This window comes from Myotis davidii, unplaced genomic scaffold (genome assembly GCF_000327345.1).
Source record: "Myotis davidii unplaced genomic scaffold, ASM32734v1 scaffold32, whole genome shotgun sequence".
NCBI lineage: Eukaryota > Metazoa > Chordata > Mammalia > Chiroptera > Vespertilionidae > Myotis > Myotis davidii.
In genome coordinates, this window is record NW_006286587.1 from 7114780 (window position 1) to 7135708 (window position 20929).

General features: G+C 40.8%; 1 protein-coding gene across 2 annotated transcripts in view; it reads left to right on the plus strand.

Moving 5' to 3' along the window:
* The window catches only part of SLX4IP (SLX4 interacting protein), a 188964-nt gene that overhangs the window by 161276 nt on the left and 6759 nt on the right, over positions 1–20929 (plus strand). For both annotated transcript variants that reach the window (XM_006758091.2, XM_006758090.2), the window contains exons 5-6: positions 4879–4956; positions 6878–6963. In XM_006758091.2, the coding sequence (XP_006758154.1) occupies positions 4879–4956; positions 6878–6963 (164 nt within the window). The remainder of the gene's footprint in view (positions 1–4878; positions 4957–6877; positions 6964–20929) is intronic.

Consider the following 20929-nt stretch of genomic DNA (forward strand, 5'->3'; position numbering starts at 1 on the left):
TCTCTTCCACTCTCTCTAAAAGATTAACAGAAACATATCCTCGGGTGAGGATTAACAACAACAACAAAAAGATACTGCCAATAAAATTTTAATTTATTAAAAGAAAAAAAAAGAAAGTTAATGTGGTAACAGGTTCTTTTGGGCTTCTTGGTGGGTTGGGAGATTGTAGAAAGGTAGAGAGAAGCAGCTCTTTACAAAACATGGAATACAGGAGGCATAGGGACTTTGGGGGCTGCTTAGAGGCAGGGGAGAGGATGGACTCTTGCTTGTACTGGACGTCTTGTGACATTAGCAGTGCAGGAATATAAATTCTTTCTAGAAATACATAGACCTGAAGATTCCTGGTGGAAATCTTCCACAGCAAAGCTGTCCTCCCTCTAACCCCAATCTCTTCTGTGTCTAAAGGCAGTCTTTTCAGATTTAGGAGGACCACAATAACTAGCAAGAAAGCAGGTGTACTTAAATATGATTTACAAGTGCCTTAAAATCTTGGAATACCATTATCAAGGTGTTTTCAAATGAAAAGTCTTATCATTTTTTATTTTCATTTTGCTCCATCCCCCGCCCATCATACCAGCCTCACAATCTCCTACTAACAGGAGATCTGTGCCTTTAGAATACCAATATAGCAAGCTGGGAGCCAGTGCCCCTAGAAGAAAAGCAAAGGGCCTCCTGGATTCTTTGCCAAGTTGCTATTTAGCTTTAAAAAATAGTGGAACTTTGCTTCAGCCCTGGGTAAGAACAAAATCTCAGTGGCCTACTGAACTCTGTGCTATTGCTTTTGTTAAAGAGCAAAGGTAAGATTATCGACACTATCACTGCCTGTTATCTATGGATAAATGAAGTACATCTCCCTGAGGATTCCATTTCAGTCTGTTTCATCAGCAGTGATTTATCTTTGTTTTTATATCAAAACAAGAGGCCCAGTACATGAATTTGTGTTACAGTGGTGGTGGGGAGGAGGGACTATGGGAGGTTGGCCAGCCGGGGAAGGGACCGCAGGAGGTTGGCCGCCAACCCTGAGGAGGGAGCTGGCCCTCGGCCCCCCTGAGAAAGGGGCCGCATCTGCCGCCACCCACCCCTGGTTCCCCGTCCCAGCCTGGGCCTGAAGGCCCTGGCAGGATTGGGAGAGGAGACGATGCCGGGTGGCATGGAAGGAACGGATGCTGCATGTCCTGCCACTGTATGTTTCTCCACCAACCCCACTCGCCGCCCCATCCCGGGGAAGGGAGAGGATAGGAGCGATACAAACCCTTGTGTTTAGGGCTGACCCAAAAACAGGTAGCCTATGAATGGTTTAGCACCAGGGGCCGATGGGGGCCAGCCACCCCGGGAGAGGGGCCACGGGAGGTTGACTGTGAGAGCGCACTGACCATCAGGGGGAAGGTCCTGTGTTGTGCGTCTGCCCTCTGGTGGTCAGTGCGTGTCACAGCGACTGGTTGACCGGTTGTTCTGTTGAGTCATAACAGTCACTTAGGCTTTTATATATATAGATTTATTTGCCATAAGAACTGGCACAAGGACCTATTGTGTTTAATCTCTCTTTATGTTTCTCTTTAAACAATAAACTTTCCTATGGCCATGGGAATTTGGAGTAAGCAAATGCAAAAATTATTTTACATGTTAAACTTGCCATTTCTCTTGTAGGGACCACTAGGCAGCGTTTTCCATGGAACCCAAACCAAGAGGCCAGTTTAGGAATGATTCCTTTTAACATAATCCTATCCTGAGGGAGGGGAGTATAGGGGAAAGGGTTTTCATAAATTCAGTTCTGCTAGTAATTCCAGTAATAAATCACTTAGTTTGAATTTGCCTTATACTGCTTTATTGTTCTATAGGGAAGGTGTCATGTTGGAACTTTATTGTTCAGCTGACCAAATAAGATTTAGTTATCACTCAAGAGGTATCTCCAGATACCAGGCTTCCTGAACTCAGAGCTGTAGCTTTTATAGTCACCTTTAAATTTAGCCTCTTCCTAATAATAATATTTATTGCTAGAGATTTTGTACAGAGAATATTTTTTAAATTTCAAACATGTCATCTAAATCTTAATCACTGAGAACTATAAGCATTAAGTATAACCTGCCAACAAAGGCAGAATGACTTAGTATTGCTTTTCATATATATATACACACACACACATACATACACACACATACACACACACATACACACATATACATACATACACACGCACACACATATACACACACTTCAACAGGTTACTTTCATTTATTTATTTATTTTTAATTTTTTATTGTTTAAAGTATTACATATGTCTCCTTCCCACCCACCCATTGACCTCTTCCCAGCCACTGCCACCCCCAAGCACATGCCCTTACCCCCCTAGTGTCTGTGTCCATTGGTTATGCTTATATGCATGCATAAAGTCCTTTGGTTGACCTCTTACCCTCCCTCTCTCTCCCCTGCCTCCCCTCTGAGATTTGATAGTCTGTTCAATGCATCTATGTTTCCAGATCTATTTTTGTTCATCAGTTTATATTGTTCAGTATATTCCACATATGAGTAAGATCATGTGGTATTTATATTTCTCTGACTGGCTTATTTTGCTTAGCATAATGCTCTCCATGTCCATCTATGCTGTTGCGAATGGTAAGAGTTCTTTCTTTTTTACAGCAGCATAGTATTCTATTGTGTAGATGTACTACAGTTTTTTAATCCACTCATCTGCTGATGTGCACTTAGGCTGTTTCCAAATTTTAGTTATTGTAAATTGTGCTGCTATGAACATAGGGGTGCATGGTATTGTGTGTTTCCTTGCTTTTTTGTTTTTTATTCAGTTCTTTGGAAGATTCACATAATAGATTATTATTATTATCATTATCTGAGGACATGTTCATTGATTTTTAGAGCGAGAGGGAGAGGGGGAGAGAGAGAGAAAGAGCGAGAGTCAGACAGACATGGAGAGTGAGAGAAACATCAACCAGCCACCTCCCTTATGCATCCTGACTGGGGATTAAAGCTGCAACCTGGGTATGTGCCCTGACTGGAAATCAAACCTGCAGCCTTCTGGTGTACAGGACAACACTCCAACAAACTGAGTTACCTGGCCAGGACTAGATCACTATGTTTTAAATCACTTTAAAGTTTTCAATATGTGTGAATCCCAAATTGTAAAGGACTTCTCTCCTGCAATACTCCTCCCCTCAGTAGTAGGACAAATAAGCCGATATGGTGGTCACTTCCACTTTCTCAGTAACCTGAGGAATGAGGTATTTGTTTAGAAGCACTCAAAATAGTGCCAACGGTTTGCATATTTTGGCAGGTTAAGCAGAGGAAACATCAAAATGTAATCTGCTTGAAGTGTGTTAGGAAAAAATTCATCTCAGTTAATTTGAAGATTATCCTATCATAGATGTCACTACTATTTTGCAATCCCTGTGACTAAAGCAATTGTGCTGTCAGAACCTTACTTACGTAGACAGAACATCAAGTCTGTGGTCACTGGTGTTCTGGATCTTTCTGCAGGAGTGCTAGAAGGCTACCAAATGTAAAAGTGGAAACTTCTTTGTGTTCTTTATTATATACAAGTTATTTCAACACATTCAGAGTCATGGACTTTGGAGAAGTTGATGGTCTTAGAGACTTACCTCTTGCAAATCCTGGCTTCTCCAATTTTGTGGATAAAATGCTGTCTCTGAGGTTGTTTTAGAACTTGAGGCCTCTTACCCCTCTTTGGCAGGCCTTTCATTTCTGGTTCTTCCACCAAGTATTCCACCATGTGAACGGGAGCATTTTTATTTAATTTCAGTAAAGTCATCGAACAGAGTAGCTTATAACTGGAGGGGGGCTGGCAGGGGAGGGAGGGAGGGAAGGAAGGAAGGAAGGAAGGAAGGAAGGAAGGAAGGAAGGAAGGAAGGAAGGAATCTGCTTCTATTTTCTGTGTGTGCATCACCTGAAATTCTGTTGCCACCCTATAAGAAAAAGGGCAATATCTCCATCTTCATGATGGGATGAACTCCTTTGGACCAGCTTCTTTCACTTAACATTATGCTTGTGGGATTTATTTCTGATATGGCCTGTATTTGTCGCTCATTCATTTTTAGGGACAGTGTAATATTTCACTGTGTGCTTATTTCCCCCGCCCCTTTCTTTTTTACTAAAAACTTCTATTGATGGATATGCACTTTGGTCCCAGATTGAAACTATTATAAAAAGTGTTATTATCAACACCTGTATATTCATGCTTAAGTTCTGCTGAAGATATTCAAGCAGATTTTGAAAGTGGCTGTACCAATATGTACTTCTTTCAACAGGGTATGCGAAATCTAGTTTGCCCATAGTCTTGCCTGTACTTGATGCTCTTAGTCTTTTTCATTTAGGTCATTCTGATGAATTAAAGAATTTCCTTTTTTTTTTTGGCTCACATTTTTTTCATCTCATTCTACTAGTATATAAATGCTTTGCTGTACTTGATTTAGAATAACTTATTTGCAGCCAAATATACACATTTTCAAATAGGTATTAAATGATTCTTTTTGTGAGCTTATAAATAATGAGTTTCAGAAGGTGGCCAAGATCTATGTACTAACCCAGCCTGAATTAATGACCCCATGTGAAGGGCCTGGTTTTTAGGCCTCTGTGTCAGACCTCCTTGTTTATCCCATTTTACAGATGAAGTGACTGAGCCACTTCAGGGACTAGGGACCATCCCAGGTGCTATGGCCAGGCCTCCTAGAAGAGCCAAGATTATAATGTTCACTCCTTTCTCTCAAGTGAGGTTCTTTGTTGATTCTTGTACTCTTTCATTTGCTAAATAATTTTTGAATACATACTGGATAGCAGTCACTGGACTTGGCCCAGGAGACTCAGTGCAAACAAGCTTCTAACCTAATGATGTCCTCTTTCACTTTACAGGTTATGGCTTTCAAATCACAGCCTATTTCCTCAAGAGAGGGATACGCCTTCGCTGCTTTGGGGGCTCACAGAGGCCTGGTAAGAAACTGATTTCTTGGGTTGTCAGACATTTTGCACAATTAGCTTGCCTTTGAGAAGGGAGAAAATTAAGGAATGAGGATCCCTACCTACTTTGTTGTCTTTATGAAATTGAAGTACTAAGTAAGAGTATTTCCAAACTTTGTGATTATTTCTTTTTCCATTTTCACTGTTTATTGCCTGCCTGAGAACAGTGAGCCAGGCCACACTACACTGTGCTTTCCTGCTGCATCTCAGCACTTTCATTGAGCTTCCAGAATGACTCACAGACCGTCAAACTATGAATCACTTCATCATTGTCTGTGCACACCAAGGCCCTGGGATATGGAGCAAGTGTGTGCACGAGAAAATGCTTTCCCAGCCTTTTCTAGGTGTGTGACCAGGCCAGCTTCCCCCTCATTTTCCCCAAGTCAAGATGTCCACTGAGGAAATGATGTCAAACTCATCCAGCCAACAACAATAAAGTCAGATGCTAACGACCGTTCTCCAAGTTCATCTGAGCATCGGAAAGAAAATCTAGTTCAACTTCCATGCATGATTTTAGTATATAAGCTGTGAAACAGGGACTTTAAAAATTAACTGTATGGAGGTTTGCTCTTGGAATCTTCACAATTATCTGTAATTTCTCAACTTTAAGTGTCACTTGACTATATTACTCTCTTACTCAATTCTCTTAGTAAAATATGCCAGTTAACCTGTATCTGTTAAATGCAGCCTAGCTCCCCTTCATGGTGGGGATGGCTGTTGCCTAAATCTTTATTTAAATATTAAAGTAATGAAAATCTCAAATATGACAATTAGAGTAAAGGGATATAGAAATTGCTTTCTGTTTGCACAACACCCGGCACCAAAATGTTCGAATCTGTATTCTATCCTTCTTATTTTTCAGAAGAAGAAAGGGAAGAACAGAATAGAGGAATTATTTGATAGAATGATTAACTTTGAATTCTGGTTGGGATCCACTAATAATTGATATAACTAATCATTTTGAATTTTAATTCTGATTCTCCAACAAGTTGTATTTCAGTGTTATGATATTGGGGAGAGGGAGAGTGCCAAATAATGCATTTTATGACTCAGCTTCCCTTTCCATAAAGTGGGGAACCAGACATTTACCGCTTATCTCAATAGGATATTTTAAGAATTAATGAATAAATACTGCTTTCATAATTTTGGTTTTCTGGCTTTTCAAAGCCCATTCCTGGTCACCTGACCACATATGATATCCATGAGGGGTCAAAGTATGCCCAGAAATGGAGGTTTCTATATGAGCAAGACTAATGGGAGTAAGAACAGAACTACAGGTTAGGTCCCATCATGGAGGGTTTTGGATATTTTCCTAGTATGTGGTGGCACTAAGGAACCATAATAAGGGTTTGAGCATAGTAAGTGGAGCTGCTTTTTAAAACTGTCCATCTGCTTGCACTTAGTAGAATAAACTGGAATAGGGAAGAGTAGCCACCAAGGAGACAGCAGTGGTCCAGGTGAGAGGTAAAGAGAGAGCTGTTACTAGAACAGTGGTTCTCAACCTTGGCTGCACATTAGAATCACCTGGGAATCTTTTTAAAATCCTGATTTCTGGGCCTCATCCTCCGGAAATTCTGTTTCTTTTGTTATGGGGGGGTGGGGAGGCACAACATTAGTAACAAAGAAACAGAATTTCTGGAGGATGAGGCCCAGAAATCAGGATTTTAAAAAGATTCCCACGTGATTCTAATGTGCAGCCAAGGTTGAGAACCACTGCCCTAGAGCTTTGTGCTTGCCCCATCCTACTGATGGCAAACATAGAAGGGTGGGGAGGGGACACGTGTGACTCATACATATATGCTTATTGCTGTAACTTACAAATCTGGGATCACCTATTTCTGTGTTTATAGGTTTTTGATGCCTTTAGTAATTTGGTTTTCTTCATTTTATACAGAACTTCGTGTATTTCCTGACAGATTTGTGGTCTGTGTAAGTCAGCTTGCATTCAGTTGTGATCTTTCAAGGCAGAATGAGGAACTGGTATGTATGAAAAAATTCTATAAGCAAATCTGCTTAAATATTGAATTAAAGAATTTTTTCTTGTTGTCATTTGGCTATTGATCACTTAATGTATGTTTTAAGGGGCATACATTAAGTGCTCAATATGTCCTACCTGTTGTGCATGATATTATTAAGACCCCTTGAAAATTTAATTTGATCAGCAGTATTTTTTCCATATCAATTTTAAATGAGAAAGAAACATTTTATAAAAACTGTGATGGTGCTTAGGATAGTAGTTAAATGAAATAAAACAAAGTCTTTAAATGAAATGAAGCAAAATCCACATGTTTCCACTGGAAGCTTTCATTGGGGTCAGTGGCTTTTGAATTTTATTCCATGGTGAATCACTGACATTTTCATGAGAACCAGTACTTTTCCCCAGTGTGTTATTTCTTAGCTGATAGGGTTCATTTTCTTTCTCTTTTCTCATGCTAAGTCTTAAGCTCCATCACATCCTGTTACTCTTTCATTGGAGCTCTCTATTCAGACAAGTAGATTCAGAAAACGCTGGTAATATTGCACTGGAGAGCGACTCCTTGTGTGTGTACATCCAGTCTATCTGAACTTACTTCTTTACAAATTTTTTCATATTTTTGGACATACTAGTATGCCATAAAACTATAACAAAGAGATGAAAAAAAGTCTAGCAGACATTAAGCCTGGGTATGAACTTAAGGCAGTGGTTCTCAACCTTGGCTGCGCATGACATGATTATGCTTCTAAAATAATTTATAGGAATATTAATTTACCTGTTATGTTTATTTCTAATCCATTTGAAATTTGGCCCATATGGTCTAAAAACAACCTCTTTTCTCATCTTAAATAAATACTTAGGGAGAGTGTTTTAGAGGCAATAAGGGTAAATGGAAATCCAGAAAAAGTAAAGGGCAGAGAACTCATATTTAAATGTAGGTGCCTTCATTTGGAGCAAATATGCCCATCAGAAAAGCCAACATGATCCCAATTTCTTCATATATCAATAAAACTCTAAGTATACATATTAAATTAAATAAAGCAAATGTGGTGAAAAGTATTAAAATTTTATTCTTTGAAATATTTTTAGAATTTTAATTTCTTAGTAAATTAATAAATGCTAAAATAGTAATGCTATTGGCAAACAAGTATATTATAATATAACTTAACTAACTCCAAGCAATGAAGAAATTGACCTGTGGTTTAAGAAAGCAATTAATTGTACTAGAAAGTACCATTGCTTTCAGATAGGATACAGAATAAATGAGATCTTGTATGATATGTGATTTTGATACTTAAATTATAAAGGTTGAATTAAAACATCTCAGTACAACTGAAATACTATCTTCCTTAGGAGCACTGATATTTATACAGATGTAAGTTTTCTACAGCTGCTGTCATTTAAGTCCTGTAAACTTAAGGCAGTGGTTCTCAACCTTGGCTGCACATTAAAATCACCTGGGAATCTTTTTAAAATCCTGATTTCTGGGCCTCATCCTCTGGAAATTGTTTCTTTGTGGCCCCACCACATAAAGAAACAGAATTTCCGGAGGATGAGGCCCAGAAATCAGGATTTTAAAAAGATTCCCAGGTGATTCTAATGTGCAGCCAAGGTTGAGAACCACTGTCTTGAGGACTTCTTAAATGTTAAGAATTTTCATTCTTACCCGTTGACTAGTCTGAGTCTTTTACCTGAGCCAGTACAGTTCTTATTTATCTTCAGAATGTTTTGACATCTAGTGACAATACTATCAGAGTCCACCAAGTTAGCTTATAAGAAATGTGCCATTGACATCATGAGGATCTTTCACATCTTCCACTGTTTTGAGTAATTCTCTTAGATGTGGTCAGGCACTGTCTCTTTAGCTGCCCTTTCTTCCCACCTCTGACCATGCCCTCACACACTTTCCCCTCCACACCCACACAAGTCAACTAAGCCCAATGCAGCTCCATCCCTGGACACAGGCCCTGTGCACCTGTGCTTGGCCTGCTCGCCTGTACGTTCTCCCTCCTCACAGACCTCCAGTCTACCACCTTTCAAGCTCGTCCCTACAAACAATAAAATGTCCAGGTCGAGTGGAGGGCCTCTCTCCCACAGATGGCCCATCAAACTAACCACAAAGCAGTCCTTCCACCACACTTGTCCTGGAGCTCTGTCTTCATTGATATTTGACCTCTGAGAGCCCTCCTGTCCCAGCTATTTAAGGGTCAATAAATAGCCCTTTCCTCCCAGAATTGCCTTCTGAGCAGAGGTGGCATGCTTACTCCCTTATATTGTTCAGATGCCCAAAGCTGGTGATGCCCTGCTCTCTCTCTCCTGCGAGTATTCTCTCAACTTCCGTTTTCTATAGAGCTTTGAAATCTTTTATCAGTTTACATTGCTGTTTGCCACAGGGCAAGATCCACCTCATTTTCTCTTGGTAGTTATTCTCAAGAAACATCTGACTGGGCGAGGTCTGGGGGATTGGCTTCCTAAAGAGCCTAATTGGAGTTCCTTCTTTGGCAATAAGCTTCAGTTACTTTCCTGTAACTGCTTACTGAACTCTCTCTTCCCAGTCACAGAAGTCGTGAGCCAGTACCGAGCAGCAGCCTGCGCGCCTTACTCATGCCGTAGCCTTGAGTCGCAGATTCCCTTTCCTTCGTCTTTTCTTCTATCCTTTTTGGTCCTCGGTGTCTAAGTGACAGTTGGTGAGGAAATCTGGGGGAGCCTATTCAGAACTGCTGTGCGCAAGGAAGCCAGCTGCACATAGCTCCTCATTCTTAAAAAGGCGGCTGCACAAAAGAACCGCTGTTGCAGACGAAGCAGTACAAAGGGAGCGATCCCCCTCTTTGGAGGGACGGGTGCAGAATGAGCACAGCCATGTTGCCCCCTGACCCCCGCAGCTCCAGGGAGGTCTGTTCCCCGCTGTCCACTGAGGGACGTTGGTGCAGGGAGCTACCTCGTGTTGCAATAGCTCCGCACCGCGTACTCTTGTGCCAGGGATGTGGGAATTGTGATGTGTACTTTGGGAAGAAAGGGCGTTATTATGAGATGAGTCATTGTATTTTTCTTACTACAGTTTCTCATAAGAAATCTTGAAGCTCTTGTAGGTTCAATTTTTGACCTATCGCTAGAAATGGAGTTGGGGAGTCATTTTGGGAGTTTGTACCTTAGTTTTTTTTTCCCCCTCGCCTTCTTTCCCTTAGAAATATGAAGAGCATGAAATAGAATTTTGTATTGCACTTCACTTTATTTCATTCCAACAGTATTCTCTTTCATATTGACAAACCCAAGTCCCTGTGTAGAAACTTCTTTCTCAGATGTAAAGCCCAGGAGCCTTTGGGAAATTCAAAATTATTTATTATTTTCATTACTTTTCTATTAAAGTAAATAACCAATAATAACCAAAGCAATAACTTTATAAAGTAATAAATCTATTGTCAAATAACCACAAGTTATTTCTATATGTATATATCTGGAACATTTCAGGTTCAGCATAAAGCTACTGTCTCACAGAGCATTGCTTACAGCCACTCCTAATCTGAGACCCTTCCCATCTGCTCTTACCATCACCTTTTATATAATTTGCTGAAAACTGGCTCTACACTAGGAGCTCTGGTGGGCCCTACGGCAACTAAGAAAAATAAGAAAGTGCTCTTACCCTCAAGGAGCTTACAGTTTGGCAGATCAAGGGCACTGAAGGTTATCCTCGTGACCTAAAAATGCAATTCAAACAGAGCCTCAGGATCTAACTGCACCAGAAAGGATATCCATTCTGAACCTTCCTGGTTCAGTTGGATCCTGTCTGCCTTTTGGAAGCAAAGTCCAAAATTCTAAGTTACTTTCTTACTTTTAAACCTAAGCTGTAAGAGTCTGATTCTTCTGGAAATTTAAAAAGTGACATTTAGTACTAGTGCTATCTAAAAGTGAGTCTGTACATAAGATATTTAGGTTCCTGTGTGTTGTGCCCAATCTGTGAGAATAACGGTCAAGATTGTGCAGACGTACTGCAGCCACACAGCCCTGTGTCCTCGCTATAGCATCATGTCAGTGAGATTACCGGCACGTCCTGACAGGCACTAAATTGAACACTTCTCCTAAGTCACACTACTTTTTAACACTAAAGAACTCTCCTTCTAGTTTATGAGTATATAATTGAAATGAAAATGAGACTAAAGCAGCAATAAACTACCCTGGCCTGGGTTATTTTTAGCTTGGCTTTCGTGTTTCTCAGCTGTGCGTAATTGAGCCTCTGTGGGCCTTAGCCCTCCTCTCAGTCAAGGGAGGATGTCAGATTACCTCAAAAATCCTTTCTCACACTGAATTTCTATCAGAGGAAGCAATGAACATGTTGCTAAATAAAACCCATAAAATTATTTTGCACAAAAGAGAACGTTCCTTGTAGATTAAAAAACCATGATGAAAAGAAAATCGGAGTAGGGTTATATTTTATCTTAGGAAAGATAAATAGAAATTATAAATAAGTAGAAAGTTTAGTCTTTAAGTTTTTAGAATACAAGAAATAAAATACTTACCAATTTGACTATGCACTAACTTATGCACCCCAATGAGAGAATTACTTAACTTTCATACGACAAATTTTGATAAGTATAAATCAGATCATTCAAGAAAAGAACTTTTTTGTATTAAAAAATTAAATAAGTAGTGTATTTTTTCCAGGTGTTTTTTTTTTAACATATATAGTCTTTGTAAGGTTCCATTCTTCTTATCTTATTGTATTTCCTAAACAATGTTGGTGGTAAATTACATGGGAGCCATAAACAGGAGCTGCCTGTAGCACTGAGAAATGTTCCTTGAGGGGGAAGAGGCAGTTTCCATATTTCACATTCCCCACAATGGAACTTAGTTTTGAACTTAGTTTTTTACTTAATAACTGCTTACCAAAATTGTACATGTTAATTGTGCAAAAGTGTTTAGAGTCCCAATATATACAAAGACAGTAAAAATTGTCCACAACTCCCAATCCAAAGATAGCCTCTGTCAATGATCAGTTCTGTACCCCTCCATACTTCATGCTTGATAACTGAGGTCAGTGTGTATTTAATTCAAATAGGACCTCTGCATTGTGAATTCTGTTTGTGTCCATTTTTCTATTAGTATTTTTGTATTTTACAAACTCCTTATTGTATAAAAACTTCTTACATTGCAAGGAAAGTAACTTTTAGTGAGTTTAAAATTTACCCTTCATGACATTGCTGTGTGTTAGGTGTCTATGTCCTCAATTTTATGTTTTCCACAATGATGACTGCCTTAGATGATCTTGGTGTCTTGTGTTTTGTTTTGTTTTTAATTGGATAAATATTTACTAATATTTTCTTCTGATAATTTTATGAAATTTAGTTTGTGATGTGAGCTCCTTTTTATTCTGCATATTGACCAGGATTGTACTAATTATGGTTTTTAGGTTCAGGGGAATAGGTGTGCTGTGTCTGCCTGTGCACATGGGGCCTCAGTGTTGGGACACACATGACAAGGGGCTTCTCTAGACACAAGGCTCCTTTTGCCCCCGTAGCAACAGGACTAAACTGAGGCTCTCCATCTTGCCCGCTGCCTCCCTGTGCTGTCTAACTTTCCCTTTTTCAGTCAGCTGAGGCCCGTGCTCAGGGTCAGAACACACTGTTAACAAGTAGTTATGGAACGGATTAGGGCCACACCCCAGAAGGGCCTATAGATGGGCAGTTTTCCTTGAATAGGGATGGAACTGTAGCATCCGCTGTCACCCATCAGCCCTTATATGGACGCACAGGTGGATGATCTTAATGAAATGCTGGTGGTGAAGACGAAATTGTTCTTGGTTGGCTTGGTCTATCTAGAACATTTTTTCTAGGCTATGACAGAGAAGATAAGAAAAAGGTTTTCTCAGATGAAATCACTTTTTTAAAGATGAACTATCCTTTGCTTGTATGTTACAGTCACCTAAGGTTTTGTTCTTTTTAAATAATAAAATTCTCCTAAATGCTAAGCCAATAGTATTTCTAAATGAGATGGTTCATGTCATCTCCTCTAGGGCTCCACAGAAACCTGTCCTTTGCTGAGTTGGAATAGGATAGTATGTATCCGAGCCCTTTAATCCTTTGTGCTTTTCTCCCCATAATATACCTTTACTTATGCAGAGACCTCTAACCTCCCTTTGGTGACCACTTAGTTGATAGATCGAATTAGGAAAACCACTGTGGGGAATAGAACAAGTGGAAATGGGATCAGACTTCAAAGTAAAAGACCTGCTTTGACCACTGCCGCTGCCCTCACCCACGGGATGACAAATCGTTTGGCTTCTGGGAGCACCAGTCCCCTGACTTGTTAAGCAAAGGTAAAAGTGATGCCTTCCCAGCTTTTTCTAAGGATCAAGTGAGATAATGAATATAAAAATGTCTTGTAAACTCGAAAGCACTTATGCAGTATTAATTATCATCATCACCATTTCCATTATCTCCTAAGAGGAGTTAACGTAAATGCCATTAATACCAGATTAGCAGATTGCTATTCCTCCCTGCTAGAAATGAGAAAAATACCTAATAATATTCAATTGTACATATTTTACCAAGAGGCTCAGCACCTTCATTTTTTGTCTCCACTTGCCAGCTCAGATTCATTTTGCAGCTATAAAAACGGAAGTACCAAAAAGTTAAATGATAAAACTCTATTTAGCCAACAAGTAAGTGATGGAATGCATATTCATCCAGGGGGATATATTAAGAGCATAAACACGTGACTTTCAGTGAGAACTCCGTTAACTAACACCCAGAGGAGGGGGCAGAATAGAGACCGCCCAGCTACAATGCCTTTTATTTCCAGTGGCTGCCAGTGGACTCACACTGAGGTATGGTTATGGAGGAAGGACCCACGAACTTCTCTAAGGTACATAGGAATTTGGAGACAGCAGGCTTCTCAGGCCCGAATTCCTAAAAGCATACGTGATCATCGGAACACCCACAGTGACAGCACAGAGTTCAGCATGCGACTGGATTATGTTTGGAAAGTTCATTAGTGAACAGATGATTTAGAATTCGGTACTCATTTTCCCAAGGAAACAGTCTCATAAATGCAGTGAGGTTCCCAGACTAGTGAGATTGGAGTTTTGGAAAAAGGGGGGTCTTGCTGTCTGTGTTCAAGGGAAGTGGGAAGAGCTATTGCCTCTGCATCCCTGGGCAGCGGGCCAGCTCTGGACAGAATTTTGAAATAAGACAGTTATGCGTGACGTCTTCTCTCTGGCTATGACAGCTCTTCCCTGGTGAGCAGCGCCACAGTGGGCCCTCTTTTGGCCAGCCCTGCTACCTGCGTAGCTGGCTCCATGCTCACCCAGCTCTCCTCTCCTATCCTGTGCAGGCCCACATGCTCTGCCAACAGGAGGTGTTAGGGGAAAGATTATCACCTAAATGAAGGTGGCAACCTTCCTGCAGGTGTTGGCATTTTCAACCCCTGGCTTCTGTGAGGGTTTTTTTTAATAAGTTGACCCCTCCCCCCAAAGGTGGGCTAGCTCTGCCCGGGGCAAGTTCCCATTAAGTTTCTCTCTATTTCTCACAGATATTTCCCTTCTACTTTTAAACTGCGCATTATTAACCTATGATTCATGAATTCCCTGAAACTGAAAAAGTTACATGTATTTTTATGTTTTTCTAGTCAAAGTTAAATAGCTTTCATTCAGTTCTTGAGTGGCCAGTAAATTTTCTCATCTTCAAGAAGTGCTGGCCCCAAACCTATGATTTTTCTAAAAATCCAAATTTTGTCACACTTATATGGCACCAGAGACCCAACTATGGGGCCTAAGGTTGTTCAGGATTTATTTTTAGGGTTGTGAGGGTAGGTGAATATAAACTGGAAAATCCCTGTGAAATGTGTACTTCCTACAAAATAACTTCCTTGATTTTTTTCACTGATATTATTTTTCAGGTTAACATTTTTGCAACTACTTATTTGCACTTCCCTAGACCTACAAGACAGTTTTGTAGTCATCAATTCAGGGGAAAACAAAACTTTAAAAAATATATTAAAGAAAAAAACCAGTAGAGTACCTACTAACCCACACGGCAGCAGCCTCAGCAAGCTGAGCTCCACTTCCTCTCAGAGGGAGGCAGAGAATGGAGGGCTCTGGAGAGGGACCGGGCCAGAGAAACCAAGTGCAGCGAAAGCCTTGCCCCTCACTTTGGGAACTGGGCAGACAACCCAGCCTTATAGGGCACCAGTTTCCTCGTCGCTGAAATGGGGAAGGTCACGTCTGCCTCGTGGGAATCTAATGAGGACTCATTTACCAGGGGCTTAGTCCCTGTACCCAGTGCCTTTTTTTTTTGTTTGTTACCTCAGTACAGATGTCCTCTATCGTTATCACCGTTAGAGAAAACAACTTCAGTCCACAGTGGAATTCACGAGATACCACTTACCTTTTCATTTCCTCTTTTTGCTTCAATTCTTTTGAGTCGATACACTTATGTATTTCTCTACTTCTTTTCATGGTTCATTATTATCCTCTCCCACCTGTTTTGCCCTTTCCAATCCCATAACTTATGAATTATTAAATAATTTAAGAAAATACCAGAAGTGAAATTTGGGAAAGAGACCTCTTCCTCATTTTAAGATGTGTGGCTTCTGCATGGTCACCTGGCATCATGGTCTAACATTGCGGTCGTCATATTTCTTGCTCTTACTTGGGCTGCTTTTCTATATAACTCAACCATTCGCCACATTTCAGAACATGGATGCTCCTGAAAATCATTAAGCATCCCACTAACATTCAAAAATAACTTTCTTTTTGCCATAATATAAAGTCAAAAAGCATGGAAAGTAGTTCCAGCTTTATATTTTATTATTATTTTTGGCCCCCAAGTGAGCTGATAATATATTACTTTTACTCTGCTTTTATTGTTTGCAAAAGAGCTTTATTGTTTGCAGAGGGCTGTTGCGTACAATAACTTATTCAGTGCAACAAACCTGAGAAGAGATTGTATCAGTCTTGAACCCTGTAGTTTTCAAGGGACAGGAAGGCCAACTTAAAATGGCTTAGCAAAAAAGGAAGGTTTTTGGCTCATGTGCCTCAAAAGTCCAGGATTCAGGTATAGCTTGATCAGAGGCACAAATGATATCACCAAGACTGTTTCTCACCACTTTTTGGGCCTGCCTTTTACTTTGTTGGCTTCATTCTCAGCCTGTATGTGGTAGTCGTTCCTGGCAGCTCCAGGTCCACTGGAAAAGAGAGTGGGCCTCTTCCCAGGCCACCTGTAGGTCATGCATGTCTTTGCAGCTCATGAATTCTGCACTCTGATTGGCCTGGACTGGGTCACAGGCCCAATTCTGGAGTCAGGCATAGAAACAAAGGCCTCCTGAAATGCGTGGATATTGGATGGACATTGGGGACATGATTTCCCAGAAGATAATCTGAGTATTATTTTCAGGAAGTAAAGGAGTATCCACTACCAAGATATTACTACCCCTTTTTTATAGATAAGGAAACTGATGCTCAGAGAAGTGGCTTATCCAGATCTCACAGTGAGATAGTGACCGAGAGGGAGCTGGACCCATGGACAACTCAGTCCTGTGCTCTCTCCAGCTCCACCTCTAACCACCACGGCAGTGACCCACCAGGCACAGTGGAGAACACTGGGCAGGGCCAGGCCTCAGCTCAGTGCTGCCCCTAGCTGTGTGCTGCCTTGGACACCTAGTCTCTGGGTCTCATTCTTAGTCTGTGATCCAGAGACAATACCTGTCTGCCAAATACTCAGTAAGACGCCGATGAGATGTGGGGTAAAGGACTTTACTCATGTAAGTTCCCTACAAATGCAAGGCATCCTTTGCCTTCTTACAAACCCCAAACGGTTTGTGTAGGTTTGGGGTTTTCTTTTCCAAATGTGTTTAGTGCTTTCCAGTTTCCAAAGTGTACTTCGTATACCTCACCACATTTAAACTTCCCAAAGAACCCTGAAAGGTAGATGAGAAACCAGCCATCAGTGGGTTGAGAAACTGGCTCTGGGACAAGCAATCAAGGAGTGCCATACCTTTTCCTCCACCCCCTCGCCTCCGGGCTTCACCTCTCACCTCCCAGGTGTTAACCTGATTTGATCAACTCTGGGTATAACATTCTCAGCAGATGTGATCATAAGGAATTCAGAAACAGTAATGATTAGAATGTGACCTCAAACTATGTGTTCTAATATTCTGTGAACTACCTACTTTTAAATTTTTCTGGTTGGCTTATTAATTATTTTTATTTGAATAAAACAGAATTAGAAGAAACTCATGTACATGACCATGAGTAGACTCAACTCCCCAAAGACAAGGGCTGAGAGTACCACAGCATCCCTGCGTTAAGTACTGCCGTGAGAAATTCTTCACTAGCAGTGAAGAGCTTTCTTCCCCTCCTCCCTCCATTGCCTTCACATTCGGCAGGATGTTCTGCAATCCTGAAAATAAGAGTTTGGTGGGTTAGCTTCTAGCTGTGCTGTGGAGGCTCTAGGAGGCAGGCAGGGTGGTTGGGGTGAGCTGTAAGGGGGCATACAGAGGGCACTTGCAGTGACCAGCAGCCTGATATCATGGTCCCTAGGATGTGCCCCCCTCTATTCCAACTTAGATTAACGTGGATGTCCCATGAAGCAGCCAGGTGCTTCAGCGTGGGCCCCAAGATTATTCCAGCAGAAGCCTCATTGGTCAGATGAACGTGGCATTGTCACCCGTGCTGTTTGTTTATGTTGAATCAGGTCCCTGGAGGGTGGCAATAATAAATCACTTGCTTCACCCAAGTTGTTTGAAGGCGACATTGGTGAGTTCATGAAACAGTGCCTGACACACAGTCAGAAGTTGGCACACGGTAGCTGATCACATCTCTCCAAATGCCTGTTTCAGTCATCACTGACTCACTCTCCATTAGCCGCCACCTCTAATCCAGCTCCCAGCCCATTTCTCTGCTCCTTTTTACTGCAAACCCTTCAAAGGTGTTGTCTAGACCTGTGCTGGCCAACACTCCAGCCACTTCACAAGTCAGAGATGATGTACTCTAAGTGTAAAATACACACCAGATTTCAAAGTCTTAGTATAAAAGTCAAAATATGTCAATTTTTTAAATTGATCACACGTTATAATAATGATATTTAATATATTGAGTTAAATAATATGAATTATTGAAATTTAATTTTACCAATTTCCTTTTACTTTTGCAATGGGTCTGTATAAAACTTGAAGTTACATGTACCACGCATGATACATTTGTACTGGAGAGTTCTGGTTTCCACTCGCCTCTGCTTCACTCTTGAAACCATTCGGGTAGGCTCGGGTTCCAGCAGCTGACCAAAAACACCTTTTGTTGAGTCAACTTCTAGGATCAGTTTTCACATCTAACCATTCAGCAGCATTTGACACAAGTTGTCACTTTCAATGAAGCACTTTCTTCTCTTGCCTCTGGGGACATGCTGTTATCTTGATGTTTCTCTTTCCTGCTGTCAGTTTCTTAGTCTCCTTTCCCGAATCATCCTCATTCTCAACTTCTTTTTTTTCTCTCTCATCCAGACTCACTCCCTAGTGGAGTTCATTTTGACTGATGCCTTTAAATACCATCTCTGCTGATTTCCCAGCTTTGTGTCTGCAACCCAGACCTCTCTCTGCCTGCAACCTGTATGTTAACTGCCTGCTCAGCCTCTCCATTCAGATGTCCAGGAGGACTCATAACTTTTGTTTACATACCTAAAATTGAATTCTTGGTTCCACTTTCCTGAGCCTGTTCTTCCTGTACTGGTGAAGGGTAACTTTCATCATCCAGTTGTTTAAACCATAGATCTTGGAGTCAATCTTACCTTTTTTCTTCTCTCACCTCTTATATTCAACTAGAGGCTCAGCGCACGAAATTGTGCGTGGGTAGGGTCCCTAGGCCTAGCCTGCAATCAGGGCCATCTTCTGCCCATTTACCAGTCCCCAGTCCTGTCCCACCACCGACACCCACCCTGGTTCCTCGTTTTCCATCTGGCGATCTATCGGAGTCTGTGGGCCGGCGGGAGGGACCAAGAGGTTGGCTGTTCCTCCTGCTTGCCAGTCCCCAGTCCCATCCCACTGCCACCCACCTCAGTTCTCCATGATTCCCCGTTGGCCATCCAGCGATCAAAGCCTGCGGGCTGTGGGGAGGGACTGAGAGGTGGTCAATGCACCTCATAGCGACCAGTCGATCGGTTGTTCTGGTTGTTACACTGTTAAATGTCGCTGGCCTTTTATTATATAGGATTGATCAGCACATTCTATTGGGTCTCCCGTCAAATTTTATTTCCAATCTAACCACTTCTCACCACACCCAACCTCCCCTAAGACCCATCATCTCTGAGTGGACTATTGCAGTGGTCTCATCACTGGTCTCCCTGCTTCCACCTTGTCTTTTTACTGAACCCAAGGTAATCCTTTTTTATTGATTTTTTTGAGATATCATTGGTTAGTAAAATTATATAGGTTTCAGGTGTACAGTTCTATAATACATCATCTGTATTGTATTGTATGTTCACCACCCCAAGTTAAGGCTTCTTCCATCACCCTTTATCCCCACTTTATCCTCATCTATGTCCCCCCACCACCTTTCCCTGTGATATTGACCATATTCTTGTCTGTGTCTATGAGGGTTTTTTGTTTGTTTGTTTTTTGCTTAATCCCTTCACCTTTTCCACCCAACCCTGAATTCCCCCTCCCCTCTGACAGCTGTCAATTTGTTTTCTATCCATGATTCTGTTTCTGTTTTATTTGTTAGTTTATTTTGTTCATTAGATTCCACATATGAGTGAAATAATATGCTACTTGTTTTTCTCTGGCTGGCTTATTTCACCTAGCATAATAATCTCCAGGTCCCTCCATGCTGTTGCAAAGGATAAGATTTCTTTCTTTTTTATAGCTGAGTAGTATTTCATTGTGTAAGTGTACCACATCTTTTTATCCACTTGTCTACTGATGGACACTTGGACTGCTTCCAGATCTTGGCTATAGTAAGTAATGCTGCAGTGACATAGGGGTGAATATACTCTTTCGAATTAATGTTTCAGGTTTCTTTGGATATATTCCCAGAAGTGGAATTGCTGGGTCAAATGGGAGGTCCATTTTTGGTTTTTTTTGAGGAAACTCCATATTGCTTTACACAGTGGCTGCACTAGTCTGCATTCCCATCAACAGTGCACAAGGGTTTCCTTTTGTCCACATCCTCGCCAAGACTTGTCATTTCTTGATATATTGATGATAGTCATCTGACAGATGTGATGTGATATATCTCTTTGTGGTTGTAATTTGCATTTCTCGATGATTAGTGATATTGAGTATCTTTTCATATGTCTGTTGGCCATCTGTATGTCCTCTTTGGAGGGGTGTCTATTCAGGTCCTTGCCAATTTTTTAATTAGGTTGTTTGTCTTCCTGGTATTGAGTTGTATAAGTTCTTTATATATTTTAGATATTAACCCCTTATCAGATATATCACTGGAAAATATGTACTCTCATTCAGTGATGTGTCTTTTCATTTTGTTAATGGTTTCCTTTGCTGTGCAAAAACTTTTTAGTTTGATGTAATCCCCTTTTGTTTATTTTTTTTTCTTTTATTTCACTTGCCCAAGGTGATATATCAGAAGAAAATATTGCTATGAGAAGTGTTCAAGATCTTACTGCCTATGTTTTCTTCTAGGATTTTTAGGGTTTTGAGTCTAACATTTAAGTCTTCAATCCATTTTTAGTCTTTAAACCATTCTTGTGTATGGTTTAGGAAGGTCGTCAACTTTTTCTTTGCATATATCTGTCAAATTTGCCCAACACCACTAATTGAATAGACTATCTTAATCCCGTTGTATGTTTTTGTCTCCTTTGTCAAACATTAATTGACTATAAAGGTGTGGGTTTATTTCTGTGCTCTCTATTCTGTTCCATTTATCTATATGCCCATTTTTATGCCAGTACTATGCTGTTTTGATTACAATGGCCTTGTAGTATAATCTGATATTAGGTAGAGTGATTCCTCCAATTTTGTTCCTCTTTC